Source organism: Lissotriton vulgaris, chromosome 8 (genome assembly GCF_964263255.1).
Source record: "Lissotriton vulgaris chromosome 8, aLisVul1.2, whole genome shotgun sequence".
Classification (NCBI taxonomy): Eukaryota; Metazoa; Chordata; class Amphibia; order Caudata; family Salamandridae; genus Lissotriton; species Lissotriton vulgaris.
The window spans coordinates 140,618,423-140,644,160 of NC_141696.1; the positions used below are offsets into that span (position 1 = coordinate 140,618,423).

Consider the following 25,738-nt stretch of genomic DNA (forward strand, 5'->3'; position numbering starts at 1 on the left):
CACTTTTTCCAGCTTACAAAATCCTTCACTTCAAGGCAAAATTAATAGAGGAATTAATTTGCCCAAATTTACTTCTAAATTTTCCTATGAAATATTCTGAAACATCATCATTTTTTCTTGAACTATTAATGATGTCCGCTGCGGTGCGCTTCTTCTCTTTGCAGGCACGTATTACTTGTATCTGGCTAAGTCTTTTATGTCGTTTGGTTAACTTCAGTTATGTGGCACGCAACCCCCAAAACAACCATCTACAATGGCTTGCGTACTGCGTAGCGTCAGGAAACGGCAGGCATAGTAGAGCCAGGCAAAAGGTCCGCGGCGACTTGAGTTAAAGTGATGTAGGAGTTACGCTTTCCTGACCTGGAGATGGCCGTCACTGTCTCTCGGAATGCGCCTGGTGGTGTATCCGGATGGCAATGGAAACAGTCGGGCGGCGCCTCGCCTCATCACCGTCTTTGCTCTGTGATTGGTTTAGGTCGGAGCAGGCGGTGGGGCCCCGCCTACCGTCAGTCAGCCGCGCGGCGTGCCTGCGTGGAGTGTGTGTGAGAGGTCGCGCAGGGAGGGTCTGAGGCTGCGGTGAGACACGGCGCCCGAGCAGCAGCGGCAGCTGGGAGAGGAGCCCGAGCAGCGCCCCCTGCCACGCACCCAGGCCTCCGGAACACAGCTCCAGGCCGTACAGGACTCACCGCCAGGGCTCTCTGGGGAGGCTGCTCCCTTCCCCGTGTATTTTCCGTCTATTTTCACCCCGCCCCTTCTCTCCCCACCCGCCGCAGCGCCATGTCCGCCGGAGGAGACTTCGGGAATCCGCTGCGCAAGTTCAAGCTGGTCTTCCTGGGGGAGCAGAGCGGTGAGTACGAAGGGGAGGGTCTAGAAGGATGTGGGTTGTTGCCTCCTCTGTCAACTGGTGTTCATCTCTGACACAACTAGTACTCGCTGTTGACTAGTGTCCTCAACTCCCCCATCCGAAACCCGTTCCCTAGGAGAGGAGGAGACACCTGGAACAGGTTCTGATTCTCGCCCACGACGAAAAGAGCTCCAGGTCCATAAAAATACTACGTGCCACGTACACTGTCCCCAGCTTGACACCAGAAGCCAGCCCATAGGTTCCTAGCATGCACCTAAATCAATGACTTCCCTTGATTTCTCACTCCAGGCCTTTAATCCATAACCACTGTCCGCCTCTTGCCCCTACATTTGAACAAGTCTGGTCAGTGCCACACCCAGTTTTTTTCTTTTGCCTACGTCTCACCATAGGGCAACGTGCACCTAACCAATGTACAGTGGTAGGATCTGGTTTTGCTAAACACTTTCCACTACTACTCACCCCACACCCCGCTTAGTTAAAGCCTTCTGCATTCCCCAAGCTTGACTTCCCACCCTGACTCTCTACCTCCAATAGTGCCCGCCCCAGTTTGCCTAGTACCTCTATGACCCCCCCCCCCACCCCCGCACACACAAGCATTGGTCTCCCTTAACTCTTCCCCACCTATGTTATTGAAAAACACCCACCAGACCTCGAAACCAAATTTATTTTTCCTAACTGGCCCTTCACTTTTCATCACAATGTTCTACCCATGGCCTGACAACCACCTCTATTTCCCTTTTCCCCATCCAAACCCCCTGGTTACCCCCTGTCGTCTTCTCACAACCGCCAGCTCAAATTATGCAGCCTTTTGGCGGGTCTTAACCCTGTGCCATTCTTTGGCATCCCACAGGAGTCTTTAAGCAGGCTGTACAGTGGTAAATATTCATAGGCAAAAAGCAGGACGCCTGTGTGATCTCCAGAGCTGATGTAATCTGACATCATTCTAGATACGGAGGCAGTAGCCTTGCTCGGTGCTGCTTATATTGGGCCAATAAAAGATTCCCAGGACGGCGGATCTTATTTTGCCACGGTCCTTGTAAAACGCCAGACTGTGTTAATAATGGCAGCGGCGGTGCCCAGGGGCCGCGGTCTGTTCAGATGCTTAAATTGCTGTTTCATGCGTCGCTATTTATACTTGCCAGTGCTTGTTTCCACTGGATGGTTTAATATTCTAACATTCCAGGCTTACAAGCGAGACGAGATAGCTCCTACACCCAAACTGTTTTTAAATTGTTTGGGGTATGCGAGGTTTTCCCTCATGTGACAGAAGAAATGAAGTCCGATCTTGCCATAAAATGATGTACTATTCCATTTTCTTTATTGAAAGTCAAGAGGTTAGGCTTCGACAATTGTCTATGTATTTTTTTCTGTATATGCTACCCTTTTCTTAACTAGTTTGATATCGATGTTTTGCAGACCCTTGGGTTGAATTAGTATGTCATAAGCACCAGTGGTTAAGCAAATGCACCGTCATTTTACAGTTATTTTTAATTCCAAATTCTTACTCTGATCAACGCTGTACAGTGAGTGTCGTTCTTATGATCTTTACAGTTACTCGATTTGTTTCCTACTTTTGTATTTTTTTCAGCATTATTATATTGGTGCATTTGCAATGTTACTATTTTGTTTGTCTCTAACATCCACGGGGCAGGATTGCACATTTGTGTATGCTGTTTAGATACATGGCTTGATATGTCACCATTCACTGGGTATTGGGTGAGATGCACTAGCCTATGCATTAATTAGCTCAAAGAATAGTTTAGTCGAATGCTGCATAATCATTTTTGTGATTCTGGATTTGTACGTTAACACCTTTTTTATCCCTCTTTCGGTGTTTTTACTAGTTTTGTTAGTGTGTATTCGTAGCAGTTCGTGTAGGGTACAGTAAAACCAAAATAGCTAATTTGGGCATCTAAGGACCAGTTGGGAAACCAATACACCCAGCTTGTTTCCACTGTTAGACCTGTTTATTCTTGGTTGTGGCTGCTGTTTGTGCTGTTGACTTCAGTTTTAGCTTTTTGTCGCAATGGAACATATTCCCTTTATTGTTATCCTTTCATTCAGTTTCGAAGTATTTTCATCAGTGGCATGTTTGGCCTTTGGTGTATTACTTGCATTGTTGACAGTTCCTGTGATTGACTAACTTGCTCACTCTCATCTGCTTATAGATGTGAAGTGCACTTTATTTCGGTTCTTCTCTGGCCCTCTATTGGGTTGGTATTTCAACAAATGCGTGAACAGACCATGTACCAGAAAAAAAACGTATTAAGTGTCTACACAGCGGTATGAGAAATGCAACTCCTTTGGAGGCTCCTTTTTAAGTACTTGAATTACATTAAGTTGTTTTGTTAATTCCAATCTCGAACAATTGCTGTTTAATGTTTGGTTGGTTTCATTAGCGCCCATGTCTCAGTGAAGTATAGTGTCCTAAGACATCAGTGTTTTTGGCAAGAAATTGCTTGTCGCTCCGCTAAAAACGGAATAGTGTCCAGTTAACAAGGCTACTATATGGGTCACATATGGCACTACTGTGTGTGTGTTTGTTTTTAAAAAAATTGGGATGCTCGGTCCATACTGCAGAAAGTTCACATTAATAGGGGTGAACACGACTGGCGTTCATTTACCACGGAGTGTGTTATGGAAAGCAATCACTCGGGTTTGAGAATACTCAGAATTCTTGCATGAAACTTTTGGGGAGGTGCAATTGTTGGCCATGATATCCAAATCTGTCTTCAGATAGAATTAAGATAATTTTATTCACAAAGCTGTCCACTTCTGATTGTCCCTCCGTATTCTCTAAATGATGGATGTCTTTAGTCAAGAGAGTTGTTAATGTTTAGACTTAAGTTTGCATCCCAAATAAATGTAGGCCTGTTTTGTTTCTGTATTTTTTTCCAGAGGAAGTCAATGTAATCTGCCTCTGAATGAATGACTAATCGTCCCCTGTTCCTTGCTTGTTGTGAGAAGTTGGCTTGGTATAGGCTGTCCACCACTTAAAGTGGGCACCTTGCACCAGTCCAACCGACCCTTATTGATGATTAGGTCAAAGAGAACCTTTAAAGAAAGCTATCCTAGGGGTAGCTGTGGAGAGCAGCCTTCAGGCTAAGTCTTGAAGGGATGTAAAGCAGCTTGTTTTACCAATCTATAACCTCCTGGATGACCAAATAAAAAGAAAACTACACAAGGAATATATAAAATATATATATTTATTACTAAACGCTCTCTACTAACCTCTTTATGAGATTAGAGAACAAAGCACACAATATTAAATCACTAGAATGACAGTAACTGGCACAATAAACAGTGGGCTCCAGGGGGAGACCAAACCATTTACTAAAAGTGGTATAACCACCACGAGTTGACTAAATACAGTGCCTAGAGCACGTAGAATCGCCGGGACCCCAAGCAACCACCCAAGGTAGTTACACAAGGGTCCCGCGGGGGACGCGTGCTGTGTGACAACACATGCGTGAGCTCTATACAACTCCATGGGAAAGTCGCAGTTGGAATTTTAAAAATTAAGGACACTTAGGAGAGGACTTTAAGCAAACCCTTTCAATCTTAGAAGGTTCTAAGACAGCACACATGTGAGCACCGGAATACTCGTGTTACCTAACCCTGTGAAGCCAGGTGCATAGGTGTCAAAGGGTGTCGGGAATCTTCGTCATTTTCAATGGAGTGATGCTGAAAAGTGCTGCTGCTGCTTTGAAGAGGAAAAGTGTCCGGTGTGATCCAAGCCTGTATCGGAGCTGAGAAGAACCTGAAAGCAGAGGGGACAGAGTCTGGGTCACTTCAGGGTGACCAGGGCTCGGTAGACAAATGCCCACCAATGTCTGGTGCTTCAGGTGAGAAGAGGTGAAGCTTGACTCTGCAACTACGGGGACTAGGAGATGTCGAGGGCGACCAAAGTCCGCAGGCGAGCTGTCCCACGAAGGATGTAGAGTGCTGGGGCTCAGTGTCTGGATTGAACACCAACAAGCCTTGGCAACTGAATCCCACGCCGTCAGAGGAAAGATGTTTCAGTGTGGACCAGCAAGGTCCTGGGGACTCTCCAAGCGATGAGTCAGGGCACGTCTGGGGCAACCAGGAAAGCTCACTGTAAGTTAAAGTTGATTTCACATGGACCCACAGGCATACTGACCAGGGAACGCAGAAGGATCTCGAGAGGAATCGCAAAATACTAGCAACCGGAACACTCGTGGAGTGTAGGCTGGCAATCTTAGGTGGAATCACTGCTCTGGGTCTGGACTGCAAGTAGCCCAAAGCACAGCTTCAGGGGTCTCCGGAAAGCAGATGCTTCTGCAAATGTACACAGTGCCCTGGGGTGGGTTGCAAGGTCCCCACGAGAGATACAGGTCTCAGGTTTGCTGAGAGCACTAGTCGACCTAAGGGACACTTGGAAACCCACCTCCTGTGTTGCAAAACTCTTTGGAGTCCTCAGGAGCTTAGAAGATGCAAACCGGTCAGATGCGTCTTTGTTGCCTGCTTAGCAGGGGAGTAACTCCGTTACTCCAAGGGAGATTCTTCAGTTATCCAACGTAGTGTAGATAGTCGAAGTACTTGGTTTCTGTAGCAGAGTTTCGTCCAGGTAAATCTGAAGTCCTGCACTCCGGGGTTCCTACTTTATACCCAAGGAAGGGGTGGGACCAACTCTGGGGACCCACCTATGCCTGGGTCAGAACAGAGGGGTGGTTACACCCATATCCTTTGTTCAGTTTTGCGCCAGAGCAGAAGCAAATGGCTCCTGCAACCGGTTTGAGCTGGACTATGCACAGGGACATCCAATGTGCCCCCAGTGCAGACATCCAATCACTCTGAGTGCACCCACCCAGCCCCAATACACTAAAGCCTTTCTGGGAGGTGGTTACACCTACCTGTGACAGTAAGCCTATTGTCATGCCTTTCCCTGCTCAAACTTGGCTCAGCAGCAGGAGAGCAAACTCGTGAGGGTCGAGAAAGCTGGTACCAGGTGTACCGGTCTTGTCATATTTCTCCATGCAGCCGTTAGCATTAAAGTTAGCATTTACCACAAGGTTATAATGCACTTATGAGTATATTGTTGGCTGCATTGTAGAACAACCCCGGAGAATAGGTTCCGAAGGCTGCAGAGGGGCTCTGTTCATGCATGGGCACCCTCTCACATAAAACCCAGCACCCTGCCTTCAGGATTGATAAGGCCTGCCATAGGGGTGATTGATATGTTTACATGTGTAGTGATCTAAGATGGATATAGTGAACCTATATTTAAGTAAGGAGTGCAAGCATCACCTTGCACATGTTACAGTACCATACCTGTGGTGTCAGTTTGAGTGGTCTCTCAGGGGTGGCACAATACATGCTGCAGCCCCTTGGAGACCTCTGGGTACCTATGCCCTAGGTATATTGTATACCATATACTAGGGACTTATAAGGGTACCCCAGAATCCAATCTGGTGTGTACCTAAAGTACATGCAATCAATTTAGGGAGAAAGCAGATAGACTGGGGTCCTGATTAGCAGGATCCCAGTCAAACTAGTCGAAAACCAGCAAAACCCCAGAAAAAAAGGGGGGGTAATCATGCAGTCAGATTCCACCTTCCTACAGTAGTTTTTCCATCAATTGATGCACACACTAATGATGTAAAGGGAAACAAACCGACTCCATTTTTGATCCCTTTGTTAAATGTGAAGACCTAAGCCTGTGATCCCTATTGAACTAAAACAAGTTGCCAAAGTAAGTGATCTTTGGGATGTAGTCTATAACGCACTGCAGCATTTTTACTTGATAGCACTGTTGTGTCTCTGAGTTCACATTTGTATTATTTGCAATAGGAATATTGCATTTACCAGAAAAGGTAACCACGTTTTGGAGTAAAGTGTACTATGGTATTTTTTTTCCCTTAAATCAAAATTAACTTGTGTAGCATTCATATCGTTTTTTTGGGGTCATTGTAAAGTAACTTCAAGCTTGTAATGTGAACCTTTTTACCACTTTTGCTAACATCTTTGCTAAAACGGGGAATCTGTACTCCTTTCAGCCAATCACACATCATTTCTACCAGTCTTAAGGATGTTGTCTGCTGTGGAAAATATGCATTACTTGAAGGTGGCAGCCTGATACTTTAGATCGCCCATTTTAAGACCAAGACTTCCAAAATAAAATAGGTGACTGTGATAAGTTGCAGAAAGCAAGAAGTGGGTGGCAATATCGGCCATGGATGTTGTGTGATACTGATTTAAACAAAACTGTTGTTACCAAACAGATCCTTTATTTTTTTAAATAGTTCTGTTTATTAAACAATTGCAAGTACACCATTACAAACGATGCAAATATATAACAGTCTGGCGATAATGGGCAGAAGAGGCAATCCAGGTTCAAGCATCAAGTAATCAACATCGATTCCCAGCCACATCAGGTGTGGGGCCCCTCTGCCCCCGACCGTACTCTACTCCCTTAAGGCACCAAAAGAGATCTGAAAAATCTAGGAATTGGATCGCCTGAAGAACAATGATTGAAGCTTTGAATTTAGGATGCCCTTTGACCTTTCAGAGCTTTTCTAGCCATCAATTTTCATGTCTTTAAGCACTTTAATGATATTGATGTCGGGGAACTGAGAATTTTATGTAAGATAGTTTTGGGAATGTCTTTTTATTCTTGTTGTAGTGTATTAGTAGTACGTTTTGATTTTTTTTCCCCGCTGTCAGTTATGTTTAATAACGCAAGATTCAAACTGAAGTAAAACATGCATATATGCACTATTGTTTAGATTATTAGTATTTCTTAAATGTGCCTTTATTGGCAGTTTCAATTACATTGCAGTAAGTGCGTAGAAGGGAAGCATATACATCATTCAGGAGGCAGCGTATTTCACATCTATAATCGCACAGGTGTAGATCAGAACCATACACAGTATCATCAAGTACATGTTTTAAATACGGTTGCCACAATACATGTTACTGCCAACTCTTCTCCATTAGTGTGTTCCCTGGGGAATCACAAATGTTCTCGCGTTATATAGACCTATTAGGCTAGCAGTTCAGAAACTGAGTTCCAAACTCTGGGAAACCGTGTAACCATGCGTTGTCCGGTGGGGTTCTCACAGCAGTCCATTGTACGAGTTGACCTCCCCCCTGGTGGTGTCTACGTAGCCCCACACGGGGGATCTCTACAATATACAGGGGAAAAAAGAAGGTGGGTTGAACAATCACTCAGCCAGCACCCCCATCCATCTCGTTCCTCGTGTTCCCTGCAGGGATTCAGTAGGCACTCTCTACGCTCTGTTTTCACTCCACCATCGCTCAATTGCCGTACATTCTTATTATCCCATTCTCGCAGCACTTCCGTTCACAGGTATGCTAAAGGGTGATGACGAACCCCCTCTGGCATCCTCCCTTTGGCGTGCCCTCCCCTCAGCCCTGGCCCATGTATTTACATTCTTCTCCCAGGCCACCATTGTAGGGCCCACTGGTGTCTTCCACTTCAGCATTATCTGTCTACCTGCTAGGGCCAGAGCCAGATAAGCAAATCAGGAGCCCTCCATTTCTCGGCCTAGGTCTGGGGAAAAGGCCCAGGAGGCACACCTCTTCTGAGCAGTGTAGCGTGCGAGCCAATGTCCTGTCGATGCTATCCATCACTGATTCCCAAAATCCCCTTAGCCTTACACCGTCTCATGTCATAGGGGAAAACCCTGCATCCCGTACTCTGCATCTAGGACAGCAGTGATCCTCCCCTCCATACATGTTGCTCAGTCTGTGCGATGGTGGAATGACCTGATAGTTCTGCCAATCACCAGGGCATACTGACCCTATCCCCTCTTGGGACCCAAAAAGGACACTACACTTTACAATACTTACCCAAGAAAGGAATAATACAAATAATTACCTAGAATATATGGCTATTGCCGAGGAGCTCGCAAACAGCAACAACAACGCAAGAACAATACCAATGGCGACAACCATGCAAACAACCCGGGACGACAACGCAAACGAGGCCACTTTGTAAAACAACGCAACAAAGCCCACCCTGGTGGGACTGTATAAACAACGCATGCCCCTCCTAACAATGCCTTGGGTGGAATAAGTATTATTTCAGACTTCCCTGGATGAGAGTGGGACATCTCTCTCTCTACAATTACCTGCAGGAAGGGAAACTTACCATCCTTCCGGTGATACAGCATTTGAGTCAGAAAGGCCCTGACCTTCCATCCCAAGGAACAAAGACAAATAATTATATGCTCTGGGGTTTCTATTACTCAATGATAGGACAAAAAGAAAGAAAACACTACTATGTCACAATAGGCTTTCTTCAAACCAGTACCTAAGCAATTGCTAAATGCAACCAATAATTCATATACAGAACTTGTATGTAAATAAATGAACCTGAAAATAGGAGACAATAGTTGGATAAGAACAGTTAGCATGTAAGAGTTAGTGGAACACCTCACCAAGTTTCTACACATCCTGCTTCCACTTCTCCAGAGGGGAGTCTGTTTCTCCAGCCGAATCAGGATTGTCTGCTCTACTGTCACAGCTACATGTCTGTATTGTGATGAACTACCAGTGGTCGAGACCCGAACACCCCCTTTAGTACAGTGGAAACGTTTGTCGAAGCTTCTAGCAAGCCTCGCCCCCTGTTCCATCAGATTCCGTACCATTCCGCGCCAAGGCCACAGCATCAGCTAGCTAGGCATTTGTTATTACTCCGGGGCAGAGCGGACATATTTCTCCGACAAGAACTGGTTCCTACCAGCATACAAAGTGCAGAAAACAAGGGAGAAGTAAAACATGATTCCTCACCCATAAAAGCTTAGAAGATGGTGACAGCTTAGAAAATGGAGTTGATTAAGCATAGGCCACTTTTCCCGCAAAGAGCCCGAATTAGTATGCAAGACGGCATTAGAGTATGCCAAAGCCAATAGGTAAGCCCTGCCTTTAAGCAATATTTTAAAAAATAATTTTTTGGGGCATTTCAAAAACTTACAAAGTCATCAATAGTAAGCGAATTCGAACATGGCTCAACAGCATCCATCTTTCAGTTTCAAGTACAATACATTAGGCTTCAGAAATAATACACATTGAAGGTAAATGCTTCTCGGTTCAGGTTAATACATGGAATTAGTCAATCTGGTACGTTTTTAGAAATTCCACTAAATATGTCCAATAATCCTCAGGCCTAGAACGAGCAGGTAATTCTTCCTCATATGTTAGTAACGTATCTTTACAGTATGTGAAGTCCAGAATCCATTGTTTGGTTGTTGGAGCCTTTTTACCATTCCATCCCATGGACACCCTGCGTTTTACCAAAAGTAGTGCTACTACACCGTATTTACGCTTAAGGGCTTTCACTTGAGGCAGCAGACCTAGTAGACATGTACGCACTGTGTAGTCCATGCTAACATCAACCATGTCGCTCAATAGTGTGGTGACCTTTAACCAGTAGTCCGCTATCTTCGGGCAATGCCATGCTAAATGTATAAATTCGGTGTCGTACGCATGACATCTTACATTTGCAGTCTGCACTGAGGCCATATTTGTGGAGTCTGGCAGGTGTGTAATAAACCTGGTGTAGGTATTTGTAATGTATTATTCGCAGGTTGCCGTTAGGTGTTAGCAGCCCCGTAAGGGAACAGGCTGTGGTCCATTCCTCCTGTGTCAATGGAACCTCTAGGGTCGTATTCCATTTATCCAGCATGCGCTGTGTGTTGTCTGCAATGTCAGTCTGCAATGTGCTATATAATTTGGATACCATATGAGTCGCAGTGGGGGTCGTGAGAATTAGTTGTAGAGGTGCCAATTGTTGCGGTTCTGCAGGGTAGGAAGGGTATAGCTTCTGCATCGCTTTCTGCAGTCTGTAGTATGTGAATTGTAAAAGTAAGGTTGGGTTACTTATGTGTGTTAGGTCTTTGAAGGTAGTAAATTCGCCATCTTTGTATAAGTCGCCCATAGTGATTATACCAACTTTGTGTAGCAGTCCCATTCCCACCTTCTCCTGAGTGACAGACAGTTCTGGGTGCTGGTGTAGCGGCAGTGCCGCTGCATACAACGGCAGCTTATTAGCCTTTTTTCCCATTATGTGCCATGCTTCGTTTGTTGCATCAATAGTGTTGATGTCTCTACTATGTAGGGGGGGCCGATGTTGAGTTACGATAGCAGACAGCGGGACAGGTTGTGCATCGCCTTCTTCGACTGCCACGTGAGTAAGAAATGGGATTTCATGATACCAATGGTGTGCATATTGTGCTTGTGCACATAAGTAGTAGAGGAAGAAATCCGGCACCCTGTATCCTCCCTGTGAGAACGGCAGCGTTAATGCACACATTCCTATTCTGGCTTGCTTGCCTGCCCATATTAATGTTAGCACCATGGATGTTATTCTACGAAACACCTCCATCGGTGGTTTGATCGGAATATTATTGAATAAATACAATAGTTTGGTCAGAACTACCATTTTGACTATGGCTGTGCGGTCAGCCAGTGACAGTGGTAAGCAATTCCAACGTTTGATTTTATCTTCTATGGCACTGATCGCCCTTCCATAGTTTGTGCGAATGACTGTTTCTGGGTCCCTGTGAAACCACACACCCAAGTATCTTATGGGTTCAGACTGCTACTCAAGCGGGTAGTCCAGGGGTTGTAGTATCCGTCAGTGGGATAATTTGTGACTTTTCCCAAATAATCACGAGTCCTGAATGTTGGCCAAATTTGATATATTCACGTAGCAGTGGGTTTAAGTTCAGGATCGGGTCACAAACGTATAGCATCATCATCTGCGTATAATGATGTGTAATGGACGACTTGGGAACTGCAGAGCAGAGTAGTGGTGGCGTTGTCTAATTTTGCATGCTAGTGGTTCCAGCGCCAGTGCAAATAACAATGGGGACAGGGGACATCCCCGCCTCGTCCCTCTGCTGATCTGAATTGGGTCAGATATATACCTATTTGCCTTAATGCGTGCTGTTGGGGCGGAATATAATAACGTTATCCATTGCAAGTATATAGTCGGGACTCCCATTCTGTGCAGTATTGTGTATATAGGTACGGCCTCCTCCACCGTTACAGGTGATGAAAGGTATTCCCTATGTGTGTCCGATAACCAAGCTATATCCACATCTGCCAGGTATGCCATAATGTCATCCGTGTCGGGAGTGGGGTGTGACGTATAAAGCGTTTCGTACGTGTGCATAAATTCACGTAGTATGTTATGAGTGTCATACCTTGGGGTATCTGTGGCGTCTCTGACCATCTGTACTGATTGAGGTGCGCGTGTCCTGCAAAGTTTGTTTCCCAAAGTCTTACCAGGTCTGCCCCCTTCACCATAGGCCCTCGCAGAATGCCATTTTGTGATGTAGTTTAATTCGTCCTTTGGAAATGATTGATATTCGGATAGTATTGTTATGATTTTCCCTAGTAAGTCTGAGTTCTGGGTGCGTGTATAATCTCTTTCTAGGTCCCGCAATTTATCTTCCGCACAGCTAGTGGTCTCCTTATGTCTTTAAGTATGCCGGCAGTGGTGTTAATGCAGACCCCTCTTATTGTTGCCTTGAACGCTTCCCATAACAGACTCTAGTCTTCCGTCGTGGGAGCGTTAAGTTGGAAGTATTCTAATGATTGCATTATTTATAGTGTCTGTGTATACCGAATCTAGTAGGGCAGCATCATTAAACCTCCAGCTAAATGGAAGAGGGGAGTAATGTGGTTTGCTGAGAGAGAGGAACACTGGTTTGTGATCGGACACTGTTAACATCCGTCGTCCACAACGATATATCTTCTGTTCTTAGCCAGTAATCAATACGGGACCAGCTATTATATGCTGCCGTTATGAGTGGCTTCTGTACTGTCTAGGTTGCGTACCCTCCGTAAGTCAGTGAGGTGGATATCCAGCATGATGTCTTTTAGTGTAAATAATCCATGTTTGTGTGGTTCTGGTGTGTTCCCTGACCTGTCTAATCCATCCTTCAATGCAATATTAAAATCTCCGCCCCATAAAATCTGCACGTCTCGCAATTCAGACATTACTCGCCATATTTCACGAAGTCTGGGACATCTATATTTGGGCCATATATATTGACCAGTGCCATGTTCTACCCTCGTATATTTCTCAACACCACCACATAGCGCCCTGCCTCATCTTTGAGTACTTTGGTGACATTGTAGTTTAGTCCTTTTCGTATTAAAGTGAGGACCCCTCTAGAATATGTGGAGTAATTAGAGCTATGGATCGATTCTGCCCACCTGCGGCCAATGGTGTGTTGTACGTGTGGAGCAAGGGGTGTTTCCTGTAGGAGAGCGATATCCACTTTCTGTCTATCTAAATAAGCAAAAATTTGGCGAATCTTCTTTGGATTATTCAGCCCTCGGACATTCCATGTTAGTAACTTTATATGCTTGGGTGCTAACCGCTCAGTGAATCTTTAGGATTTCCTATATCATACCAGTAAATGACAAACAGTCGATATTTACACACTCTTATGATCATTTTGGTTTTGAAGTCATAACATCACACCTTTCGATAGGGTACTGAAGTGCAGCAATGCTTGTCAAGAGCCTTGGTTCGTAATGCAAAACCCAACAACCCCCCCCCCGCCCCCCCCCACCCACTTCGGCATTCCAATTATGCCAAAGACACACCCTCAATAGAACAACTTTAGAAATAAACTGTTTGTGGGGAGCACCCATATGGGGGGTCCACCCGGTGCAAATGGCTCCATCCAAAAACATGGATGTGACCAGGTATTCCTTAGTTACACGAATAACGATTCCTGTATGATTTGGTGCACAACAGACGTTAGGAACGCCCAATGAATCGATATTGACATTATGAATTACCAACCAATAACTCAGTGACAGTACGAATAATATGCATGTCATCTATATTCAAGCATTGCCTCTAATACCGGGACAGTGGAGAGCAGTTTAGCTTCCTAGTTCGGGGTGTATGTACCATGTGTCTAAGTCGCCGCTAAAACTAGGGCTGTTGTTACAGCTACATTCTTAAAAAGTCACAAGTAGTATGTGGCATCAACAGAAATCTATAGTGCAACAATTAGTTGCCCTTAAGAGTGATCCCCATTGTGTCCAGTTCCTGCTCCTCCCCCTGTCCGTTGTTCATAACATAGTGTGTAGAGAAGCGGGAGGTTCCCTAACTTAAAGTGCAAAAAACATTGTGTATGAGCCATTAATGATACATGTCAACACACATGTGGGCCATGTTTCCAGCAAGTTCGTCGACAATGTGCAACCTCGTAACATAGGCGCTGCACAGCTAAACCACAAATAGTGCCTGCAGAACGGCGAGCACATGTCGGTTCCATACCATAGCGCCAAAGTACAAGAAACCTGCAAGCTGCCTATATGACAATAACATTTATATATTGCTTACTAGTATTTAGTGCTGGATTGATATGTCCCGGCATATCACACTTCCTTCAGTCCGAGTCCTGTTGTAAATCCGCGTGTTGCTTTTCCTTACTTTTACGGGGAAGTTTCTTCAGGAAGTCTTGTGCAGCCTGTGGAGTATTGAGAATGAGGACGGCCATCTTGTGATACCTTGAGTCGCGCTGGGTATAACATTGCATACTCGATACCCAGCTCGCGCAGTTTCTGTTTCGCCGGGTTGAATTATTTCCTCGCAAGTTGTACTGTCATTGTAAAATCAGGGTAGAGTTCCAACATACCCTTGGTACCCTTGGTAGTTGATGTCGCGTTTCTCCCGAGCGATACGTAGGATAGTGTCTCTATCGCTGTAGTTGAGGATGCGGGCAACTATCGGACGTGGAGGTGCGCCAGGTTTCGGTCTCGGTGCGAGAGATCTATGGGCCCGTTCTACTAGCATAACAGATGAGAAGGATTCCGTGCCGAAAACCGTGCGACATAGCTCTTCCACGTACGTTTCCATTTTGCCGGTGTTTGTGGATTCTGGTACGCCCATGATACGTACGTTATTCCGGCGCGATATAGCTTCCATATCCTCTGTCTTGTTGCGGAGAACCTCCAGCAGTTTTCCCATTTCAGAGCATGTCTTGGTAGTAGCATGAGACTCGTCCTCAACCGCTAAGATTCTAGTTTTGGCTTCCACCAGGTGCTCCCCATTTTTATCCAACTTGGCCGCCATATTATCACTCTGCGTGAAGGTGTCCAGTTTACCGTTTATGTCCTGGAGACTTTGTTGAATAGCATGCAGAACTTTTTCCATACCTCTGTTTGTCGGCTCTTCGGAGTCATGTTCAGTATCTGATTGAGCTGTTGTGCCTGCATTGCCCTTCCCCTGTTTTTTAGCCTCGAACTGCAGTTTAGTTTGTTGCTTTTCTGGTTTCCCCATGGTGTAGTTGGGTGATTGAAACAGATGTCGATCTGTACCTAGTCTTGCTGTAAGGGTCCACCATGTATCGTAGCTGGGCACAATCTGCCACTACATCACAGTTCCAGTATAGCTGCAGCCCCCAATGTCGCGCCTTTGTATGTGAAAGCAGGTGCTAGTTGATGACTGCACTCGGGATCTTAACGTTAGCTTGGTTGCAGATTACTGATCCGTTAGTGCCGGTTGTTACTGGCTCCAGAGTTTACTGATCGCAGCACACTTCCCACCACGCACATAGATGCAATATAACTCGTTCGGTGCATGGTATCGTACAGATATGTAGCGCATGCAGTGCCGCTGTCTTGATTGTTGTATATTGTAGCTTCTAACCGTGGTGTAGTGTCCCTGGGTTGCTCTTGCACAAAGGGCCGATGAATGGCATTATAAACTGTATTTCATTTAGCGCGGGGCAGCAGTGGTGTGTCCGCCATCTTGGTGCAGTATATGAGGCATTTGCATTAATTGTAGTTTGTTGCCTTGTATATTCGAGCACAACTAGCCCGAGTTCCCAGGCATATGCGCTGGATGCTGGGACCGTTTGGTAGTGCTTGGGGTGACGCGTGTCAATGTCTACCTTTGAGTTTCAGCCGGGGAGTTGCAGCCGATGTTCTCCGTAGGGCGCCGCCATTTTGAATCGCGCGTTTCGTGCCTGTAGGTGCTGGCAGTGAATTTCGTTCGGTGCCTTGCTGTCCATATAACGTTTTCGTTTCAATCTCCCTGCATGGCCCAGGTGTTCCGAGAGCGTCCGCTGTCCTTGTATGCTAATTTCGCATTCGTTAACCGCAGTTATCCAACGCGGGACGGACCTGGTCGGCGGAGCTGTCGTATCAGGCAGCCATTCCGCTGTTCGCCCTCTAGCGCCCTCAGTGTGGTCCACTGTGTCTGCGCATTATTCAAATTAGTAGGTTCCCATATATTAAGAAGGCACCTTCACGCCTCCGGCAACAGTGAGACTCCAGTGACCACCTGAATAACGTTATGAATCCTATCCCAATACTCAGTCATGTGGTGGCACTCCCAAAAAATATGCATAAAAGTACCCACCAATCCACATCTTCGTCTACACAATCCCTCTTCCGACAACCCCATCTGTACAAGGCGAGGACCAGTAACATAGACCCTATGCAATATCTTTAACTGTACCAGTCGCAATCTCGCAGGAATAGCTACCACTTTTGGAGAGGACACAGCTAATTGGCATCTTCATCATCCAGTTCTAAACCATCACGTGTCCACTTATTCCTCAGCACCGTAAGCAAGTCCGCCCTATTCTTGATAAGTTTCTTATAGATCAGGGAGATCATTTTGTCGGGGAGGTGACCATCTAAGATTCTATCCTCAAGAGGCGAGGCCTCCGGTAATTCCTCCTCTATAGGCAGAGCAGCCGTTAATGAGTGTCGAGCCTGCAAATAGCGAACATTTACAGAGTCTGAGAGCTTGTACTCTACTTGCATTTCTTTAAATGATTTCACTTGCCCTTTGCTCCACATGTCCGTAATAGGTGAAATCCCTATCCGTTCCCATTTATCAAATCCCTTAGTATTCCAAAGCTTACCTAATCTCTCCGAGGCAAAAAGTGGGGTAGCTAGTATTAATTTATCTTTCCACCCCAAAGAACTCGTGGCATCATGCCAGATTTTTACTGCATGCTTCGTTGGTCTCGTGAGACCGAGCTTTATCGGTTTAGAATACAGTGCTCTGTTATAGTTACCACCTGGTAGGAGCCTTTTATCCATGGCATATCTGGGATCCTCAACTGGTCCATATGTTCCATGATTAATAGCAGCTAGCTGGGAGGCCCAGTAATAACGCCTGATATCCGGGAGGGCGATACCACCATCATACCATGGGAGTGTTAGCTCAGCTAAGGCAATGCGGGGCCTTCCCTCCCATAACAAACTTTGTTGAAGTCCCTCTACCTCGCGGAAATAACTTGTGGGTACTGCATCTAGAGTATTTTGAAGGGCATAAAGGAATCGTGGCAGGGACATAATCTTGAAGCGGGCTGCCCGTCCCAACAAAGAGATCTGAAGCCTTCGCCAATGAGCGGAGTCACTTCTAAGCCGCTGTATAGGGGGAAGAAGATTTTCAACATATCTGGTTGTCGGGTCCAGCGAAACAAAAATCCCAAGATATTGAAATCCAATCCTGGTAATCTGGATGTGACAATTTCTCGGAGGGACCGGGGCTTCGCCATGAAGGACATACAACACAGATTTCCCCCAATTAATGGAAAGTCCAGAATTTTTACCAAAGGAAGCTAGGACATTGCATACCACCATGAGGGATTTCCGAGGGGAGGTCAAATAAAGCAGAATCTCATCGGCATATAAGGAAATCCGATCATCCCACTCAGGGGACCATCGTATTCCACGGATTGATGGCTCCCATCGGATCCAGGCTGCCAAGGGTTCTAAAGCTAGAGAGAAAAAAAGAGGAGAGAGGGGGCAACCCTGTCACGTGCCCCGTCCTAAATGAAAGGGTGTCGAGACTCTTCCATTGACCACCACCTGGGCAAGCGGCTCGGTGTATAATAGCTGCACACAGCTTATAAATTCTGGTCCGAATCCAAATTTAGCCAGAACAGCCCATAAATAGGACCATTCCATCATATCGAAAGCCATGGTTGCATCAAGGGAAGCGATAACCGCTGGTTCCCGCAGAGTATGTGCTCTAGCTATCACTCCATGCAATCTTCTTAAATCCAGCGCAGTATTTCTATAGGGATAAATCCTGATTGGTCCGGGTGGATAAACCACTAATCACTTTTATCAACCTGTTTGAAAGAATCTTAGCTAATATTTTGGGCTCCGCGTTTAATAGAGAAATAGGTCTATATGAGGTACATTTATCCTTGGGTTTACCTTCCTTATGGGTCACCACCACTGATGCCACTCTCTGGTCCCTAGGTAGGATTCCCTTCTCCCGGGCCTCAACAAACATGCTTTTAAGGTAATGGGCCAATTTATCCGGTCTCAGTTTATAAAGTTCAATTAGGAGTCCATTAGGACCTAACGCCTTGCCAGAGTTCAACGAGCGGATAGCCATAGCTATTTCATCAGTAGTTAAGAGTACTATCCATAAAATCAATATCTTCCTTAGATAAACAAGGGAGCTTTATATCACAAAGTAATAAATGGGAGTCCTCCTCCGGTCGGTCCGAAACCGAGGCATCTACAGTTTGGAAGTATTTCGCAAAGCTATCCACTATATTTTGCGGGTCCATGACTACCACTCCCTCGTCCGTAACTAGTTCTGGTACAACACGTCCGGCTCTTTCTTTCTTATCCAACCACGCTAGTAGCCTCCCTGCCTTATCCCCGAGATCATAGTCTTACCTTCTGTTCCCTGTCCAGAGCTCTGGCCCTATCCGTGACTAGCGAGTTATAATCATGCTGTTTTAAACTCAAAACATGTAAGCTGGCCCGTGTCACCCCCTGCTCCAATTCCACCTCCAATCTTCCAATCTCAGTTTCCATCTTAACAATTTCTTTATTCTTTTCCTTTTTGGCTCCAGCTATTAATGCCAGAGCTTGACCCCTGATAACCGTTTTGAATGCCTCCCAAAGTGACACCATAGATAACACCGAACCGTCATTCTCGACAAAATAATAGTCTAGCGCTTTTGAGGTCCCCGCGAATCTTAGGGTTTCGGATATACCATGGGTTAGTAGGAGCAATTCTACCCGCAGAGTGTGGTGCGATACAAAACCGAAGCCACAGTGGGGAGTGATCCGCTAGGACTAGACAATAGTCTACTGAGATAGTCTATAGAGGCTACTGTGCACGCCCTAGTGAAAGGTATACTGCTTCATATCTGGGTGAAATAGTCTCCAACTGTCTACCAAACCCATTGCCAATAATCATCTGGTGTCTGTTGCATGGCAATCAAAACCGATACACTGATGCCATCTATAACACAACACATAGAAACAATTAAACCAATTACCACTGTTGTGACACACATTCTTACAATTTTTTTTTAACCCTTCCCCACCCTACACCCCTGCATTTTCCTTACGCGCATCCCCAACTAGCAGTGTGCCTGTCGCCCCCCTGCACCCCAATACTAATCTACAACTATCTTGAGGTAGAAAATAGAGGGAGGGCCTACACTCGCTCGCCATCTTACCCCGCTCCCAACTTTATCGCAACCACCCCAGTATCAAACCAATATATTGCCTCCTGTAGGTGTGCGCAATAAATCAAAGAGCTGCGTCTAACCCTCCCCTGATCTCAACACATTACTATGTAAGCCCAATGTGACCATTTCGCATTAATCTTGATCTCCTTCTCTGAGGCAACCACACTGTCCAACCAGTCCGCCGCCACCTCAGGATTTAAAAAAAACTATGCCTTTTCATTTAGTTCTACGCGAAGCCAGGCCGGAAACATCATTGCATATTTTAGTCCTTTTTCTCTCCGCTTTTTCTTTATTGAAAGGAAGCTCTGACACTGTCTTTGGACCGACTGGGTAAAGTCTGGGAAAAAGGAGAGGGTCACGTTCTCATACTGCAATGGGGACTATTCCGTGCAGCCTGCAGAATCATGTCCCTGTCCTGAAAATTCAGGAATCGAGCAATCCTAGGACGAGGGGGCGCTCCCGGTCTGGGCCGTCCTCCTGGGACTCTGTGCTCGCTCAACTGTGAACAGAGTGGTGAGTCCCTTGGGTTTAAGATAGTTAAGAACAAGAGTTTCAATAAACAGGCCCGGTGTCTGGCCTTCTGTTTTTTCGGGTAGACCAAGAATGCTGATGTTATTACGCCTGACCCTCCCTTCATAGTCGTCAAGCTTACGATCCGTGAGGGTTCTCGCTGCCTTGAGGCCCTGCGCCTCCCGCTGCAACTGACTCACATCTTCAATTAGGCCATTAGTCTTCAGTTCGAGTGATTTGACGGTCTCATTTGTTTTTGCAAGGTCTGTCCGGAGCAATCCCATCTCGATGGTGACCGTGTCCAGTTTGGCGTCAAGGGCTTCCATTTTCTGGCCTAGTGATGTCTGGACCCCATTAATGACCGCCATAAGATCCGTTAGTGTTGGCTCAATGGGAGCTGTTAGCACTTCTTCCCCGACCGATGGCTTCTTCTTTATTTCCCCCGGGGACCCCTTAGGAATGGTATAGCGATATAGCTTATTGACCTGTACAGTCCTGGAACCCCTGGAGGAGCGCGATGAGGCCTTATCTGATTCGGGCCGTGCCGCCATTCCTTCACAAGCTATTAGACTGATTACATTCAGTGTAGGGCCTCCAATCGCCGTATATCCTTCGACTTTCAAACTAACCACTGTCGGGTACACCACCCCAGGGCTACTTTTAGGTCACTTCCACTCTTCCGATCCAGGACAACCACAACTTAGCCAATAGTTCCCAGGTACAAACAGAAATGCAAGGGTTCCCAGGTACAAACAGAAATACAAGGGGTACACTTCCACGACTAGATAGGTCAAGTATGGTACTGCTTAGAGGGACTCCAATAGGTGTTGGTCACTCAGTCATTCAACACCTCCGTCTATCCTCCCACATCTCGTGCCCAGCTCACCTTTTACTATTCTGCGTCCTTGCAATGTAGCCCCAAGTCGGCAGGTACGCATGTGCTCCTTTGGCCAGCCGGCAGCCTACCATATCTCTCCGTTACGTGTTAGCCGCGGATTTTACGCACCTCTCCAGAGTATCGGAGTCTCTATTCACCAGTGGAGTATCGGTATAGTATCCAGACTACAGGCGCCGGTGATACTTGGCACATAGAACTGTTTGCACCGGCCAGTGTGTACAAAATCAACATCTATCGGTCCAGCAATGCTCAGTGGCCCCCAGCTCCCCCAGCACTCCAACAACCGCCTTCACCCGCAGGGTCCTAGAGCCACGTCTGCTGATAACGAGAGGCAGTGCGGTAATGGGTGTCGCCATTCGCCGCGTCGTCAACTCAAAGTCCCCAAGTGCCAGAGAGCCAAACACCACAATTCCGGACCGGCAGAGGCGGGGCGGATGGTCCCAGTCACACCGCCCTCTACGCGCTTGATCCAAGTCAGCTGTATTGCTTAATGATACTTCAGTCTATTATTAGGGGCCGGGTATTAAACGTTAGTCCACCTATATTCCTCTGCACCTCCGCATATCGCAGCTCCCTCAAAGCGGAGGATGGAGATCTCAGTTCCCCCAGTCCTGCAGCTCACTACGGACGTCGGGCACAAGAGTGCACTAGCTTTCGCCTCCTCGCCACCCACTGCTATCTTCCAGCGGGGGCAGCGTAATGCGGCTCTCCACAGCTCCAAATTCAATCGCCGGTGCAGGCAGGGAGTACCACAGTATTGCAGGGGGGTCGGCCAAAATCCTCTATATTATCGGGCCGTCCACTCCCACCGTCGGGCCGGGGCATATCACTTCACGGCCCCGATGTTGTTGCATTATAGGACGGCCTGCAGATCTACTTGAGGTCCCGGCTTCTCTCCGGACCAGGCCCCAGACTTCCAGACGGTACAACCTCACTCCAGAATCACGGATACGAACCAGGGGAGCAGGCAAGGGTGCTGCTTATTTCACAGATCAGGGGGTGATACTTACGAACAGGATAATTGACAGGATATCGTTTCAAGGAACGAAGGTCGGCCGAGCAGAGTTTCTACGCAACCATCTTGGTTGCTGGCTTGGCTCCTCCCTCGTTAGTCCCTCCTTAGTACCGCCTCCTTCATTTGTCACCTCCCATGGCGACTAGCCCCTTTGCTTCGGTTGTTACACAGTACCTGTTATTTAGTCTTTAGGCACCTTCCAGGTATTTTCAAATGAAGTAAGATCTAATATTCCAGCTTTAACCTCTGGAGTGCCTCAGGGTTCTATTTTGAGCCCTTTGCTTTTTAGCCTATATGTTTGCCCTTTGGCTAACAGTGCTGAGAAGTCGGGACTGACTATCTTTTCGTATGTCGACGATACGCAGATTATCTTTTCACTTTCCACCGCCCAGCACCAAGATCCCTCCCTGCTTCAGCTTGGCTTGACTAATGTCTCCTTGTGGATGACTAGTAATGTCCTGAAGCTAAACGCACTAAAACTGATGTGCTTGTTCTGGGTAATAACCCTGAGCTTTGCAGAATCAAACATTGGCCTGACACTCTGGGCCATTTGCCTGCCTCTGTCTCCAAAGTTGAAAACCTGGGTTTCATTATTGATAAAAAAATCTTTCCCATTATACCTCATGTGTCCAGGTTACGGCGTCCTGCTTTGCTGTTCTTAGATGGATTAAAAAATCCTTAGGCTAATTCCATCGGCAGCTCAGGATCGTTTTGCAGGCTCTGTTGATATCCAGGCTGGACTATGGGAATGTGCTCTATTTGGGTGCAAACAAAGCCGCAGTCCACCAACGTAGAATGCTGCTGCACATCTTTTTTTCCATCTGCCTAGATGCGCCTCTGCGTTTCCTCTGCTCCGCCAACTCCCTTGGCTTAAAGTCAATAAGCGCATTGAATTTAAGGCCCTAGGCTACATGTTTCGGGTCAAATGTGGCCTTGCTCCCTCGTATATTTAAAGATTGGTAACCTGTTATGTACCGGCTCGACAGTTGAGATATTCCAATCTCTCATTGTTTTCAGTCCCCGGGTTTTGTCTAGTCCGTATGAGGGATCGCTCCTTTTCTTACCTGGGGCCCAAGCTCTAGAATGCTCTCCCAACTGATCTTGAGAGTTGTCATTCACTGTTAGCTTTCCGTAAGTGCTTAAAGACTCTGCTTTTCAGTGACCTGGCCTGACTCATATTTCTGCCTGTTGCCTAACACCTGCATAGCCCTGCTTCCAGTTGTCCAGCGCCGGGAGACCGTGTTGGGTAGCTGCACGCTCTATAAAGCTATAAATAAATAAGCACTATTTTCTTCATCCAATTTCTCTTACTGCAGGCAGGACCTGCTTTAGTGCCTTCTTTACAACCCCACCCTCCGTTCAGTTGTCCGTGACTTCTTTACCCCCTGCCCTCCCTCCAGTTGTCCGTGATGCCTTCGATATGCAATAGGTCTCAGATTTACGTGAGTTTGAGCTATTGGCATTTTAAATGACAATGACTTTTGTTTGTTTTTGTTTTTTAAAACCTAAATAAGATACGTTGTCGTTTACAATGCCAATAGTTTAAACTTGCGTAAATGCGAGACCTATTGCATTACAAATGTTGTAATGCACATAACTGCACCAACGGTAACCACATCCCATGGAAGGAGGGGTCAGCAGGCGAGGTGCAGTTGAATACAGAAGATGTAAACTGGAATAACTGCCTTGGTGGCTGCAGTATTAAATGTAGAGCTGTATATTTAATGTATTTGACTGTACAAAAAGAGCAGGAAGGAATTATTATTTTTTTTTATCATTAATTTTTCCATTTCGGCATTCTTACAAAGAGAGAAACGTTCAGTCATTGAGAGAGGTCATACAGTACCATTACTTGAATACATTTTAAGTAGCCGCTGTGTCCTTATGACTGTGGAACATTGATCTCCCACCCCTGCCTGGAGATTTGTGACTCCGTGCACTTTTATGGTTGTATCTTTTCCTCAACCTAATAAAGTTTATGAACGAACGACTCTGTGCATCACCTACAGGCCTGGGTGGAGAGGAGGTGGTGTTAAGTTTGGGTGTGTGTTCAGGGGATACTACTCTTCCTCACAGGCCTGATGTCTAACCAATCTCTGATCACTCACCTCAGCTGCCCTAGACTTTCTGAAATTAGGCTGCTTGTACTACACCCCGGGGAAACCATGAGTTGTATTAGGAGCACCATTGTAGCTCCCCTTTAAAACTTTTATTTTAATGAAGTCTATTGACGTTCCATTTTATATGGACCCGTTATCCTCCTTACTATTGTGATATTCTAGTATTTACTTTTTAAGTTGCTAGTGCCTCTTTTAATTACTGCCTCTGTAACGCGGTCATGCTACTTGATGGATAGTATGATATGTAAACCCTCCATATACAAGGTCCTGACATGTCGATCTGAGACTCCGAGTGATCGGAGTCCCTCTGCTAATGCCCCGTTGCCCTTTCTTATCTCTCATTTGCCCCTGAGTATGCAGAGAATGTTCCACATTTCTCAGCCAGGCCAAGAATTCCCTGCTTTGTTTCCGGTCTAGTCTACGCTGATGGCATATATAGTGCTCCCGTGCTTAATTATGTAATAGTGATATGTATGGGTTACTCCTCATCTGTAGTTCCCTCATCAGTTTGACTTGTGGGTGATATACCCACTGCTCGTCTAATGCCAGTATTTCTTGCTCTGGGCATTTTCCAGAACTTTGCCCGCTGCTGCAGTGGTCATGTGTCTCCTATCACGGTTTCATATGCTTCTGAGATAACCGTTCAAGGATCAGGCATCGGACCTGCATATATCCGGTGTCTTATATCACCACCGGTGGGGAGTGGTCAGACACGGCTACTTTACTGTGCTCCTGTTTAGGACTCTTCCTATTTCTGCTGGGCCAGTCTCAAGCACAGCCATTCAGTGTAATTGTCTCCTGGGGGATCGTGTGTCGAGTCTTAGGAGACATGTACCACTCACTTCTCATGCATCACTTGGTTAAAGTAGTTATCCAACAAAAGCGACACACCTGGGAGTTTGGTAATAAGGAGCCTGTGACGCTCGAGTGTCTGACTTCAGACCGGGATACATGTATGATTTAATTAGTGCAATTTCTTCCTACTGTAAGTTCCCACTGTCACCTAGGTTGTCTGTCCAGTTGCGATCTAGATGAAATGTTAGTGCGTTTTTGACCAGTATGCTACTCCCATGTATCCGGTTGTAAACAGGGCACACGTCCTATAAAAAGAATTGGGGGACTGGCCGAGTAAGACAATATACAAATGACCTCACGACGTCACCACGTAGCACTATAAAATAAATGAGTGCTATTTAAATTATTTGTGTAAGTACTGGGTCAGACTACCCCATCAGACAGTCTTAGTGTCTGCATTTATATACAGGGACAGAACAAAGGCAAGTGCCTCTCGTACCTGTGAAGAGAAGGCAAGCTGTGTGCCTTTGTTTCCCTCTGTGGCATTTACATTTAAATGTAAGGTTCTAGGTGGCCCCCAGTCACCATATACAAACAAAAGGCCGAATGACTCCTTAACTTCAGGCGGTCCCCAGTCAGCATATACAAACAAAGGGAGGCCGGATGGCCTTTTACCTTCGGCCCAGCTGGAGGAGAAAAAAGACTCCCTCGCTGCCTGCATGTTGCTGCTGGGAATGGAAAGCAGGCAACGTGCAGGTGCTGCTGAACGTGTCCCGGTGTCAGAAAATGACACCGAGACAAGTTCAGCATATTTCTGTGGGGCCCAACTTCTTGGCAGGGGGACGGCGTCCACCCTGTGAAAAGAGTGGGGGGACATCGTATACCTGCGTGTACCCCCGACTCGAGCCCCGGTTGTATAGCTTAAGAGATTTAGCTCCTTCTATCTTGCTCTCGCAGGGAATTGACAGTTATTACCTATGTGGTCGAACTTTAGAAGGTAGGTAACATTTGCCCTTTGTAAGGTCAAAATTGTTGGCACCGCCCCTTTATTAAATT

General features: G+C 46.2%; 1 protein-coding gene across 2 annotated transcripts in view; it reads left to right on the forward strand.

Moving 5' to 3' along the window:
- The first annotated feature begins 425 nt into the window (after nt 1-425).
- RAB6A (RAB6A, member RAS oncogene family) overlaps nt 426-25,738 on the forward strand; it is a 316,180-nt gene continuing 290,867 nt past the window's right edge. Inside the window, exon 1 of one of the 2 annotated variants that reach the window (XM_086933838.1) lies at nt 426-847. In XM_086933838.1, the coding sequence (XP_086789964.1) occupies nt 778-847 (70 nt within the window). In that variant the 5' untranslated portion in view covers nt 426-777. The remainder of the gene's footprint in view (nt 848-25,738) is intronic. The other variant, XM_086933839.1, reaches the window with a different exon arrangement.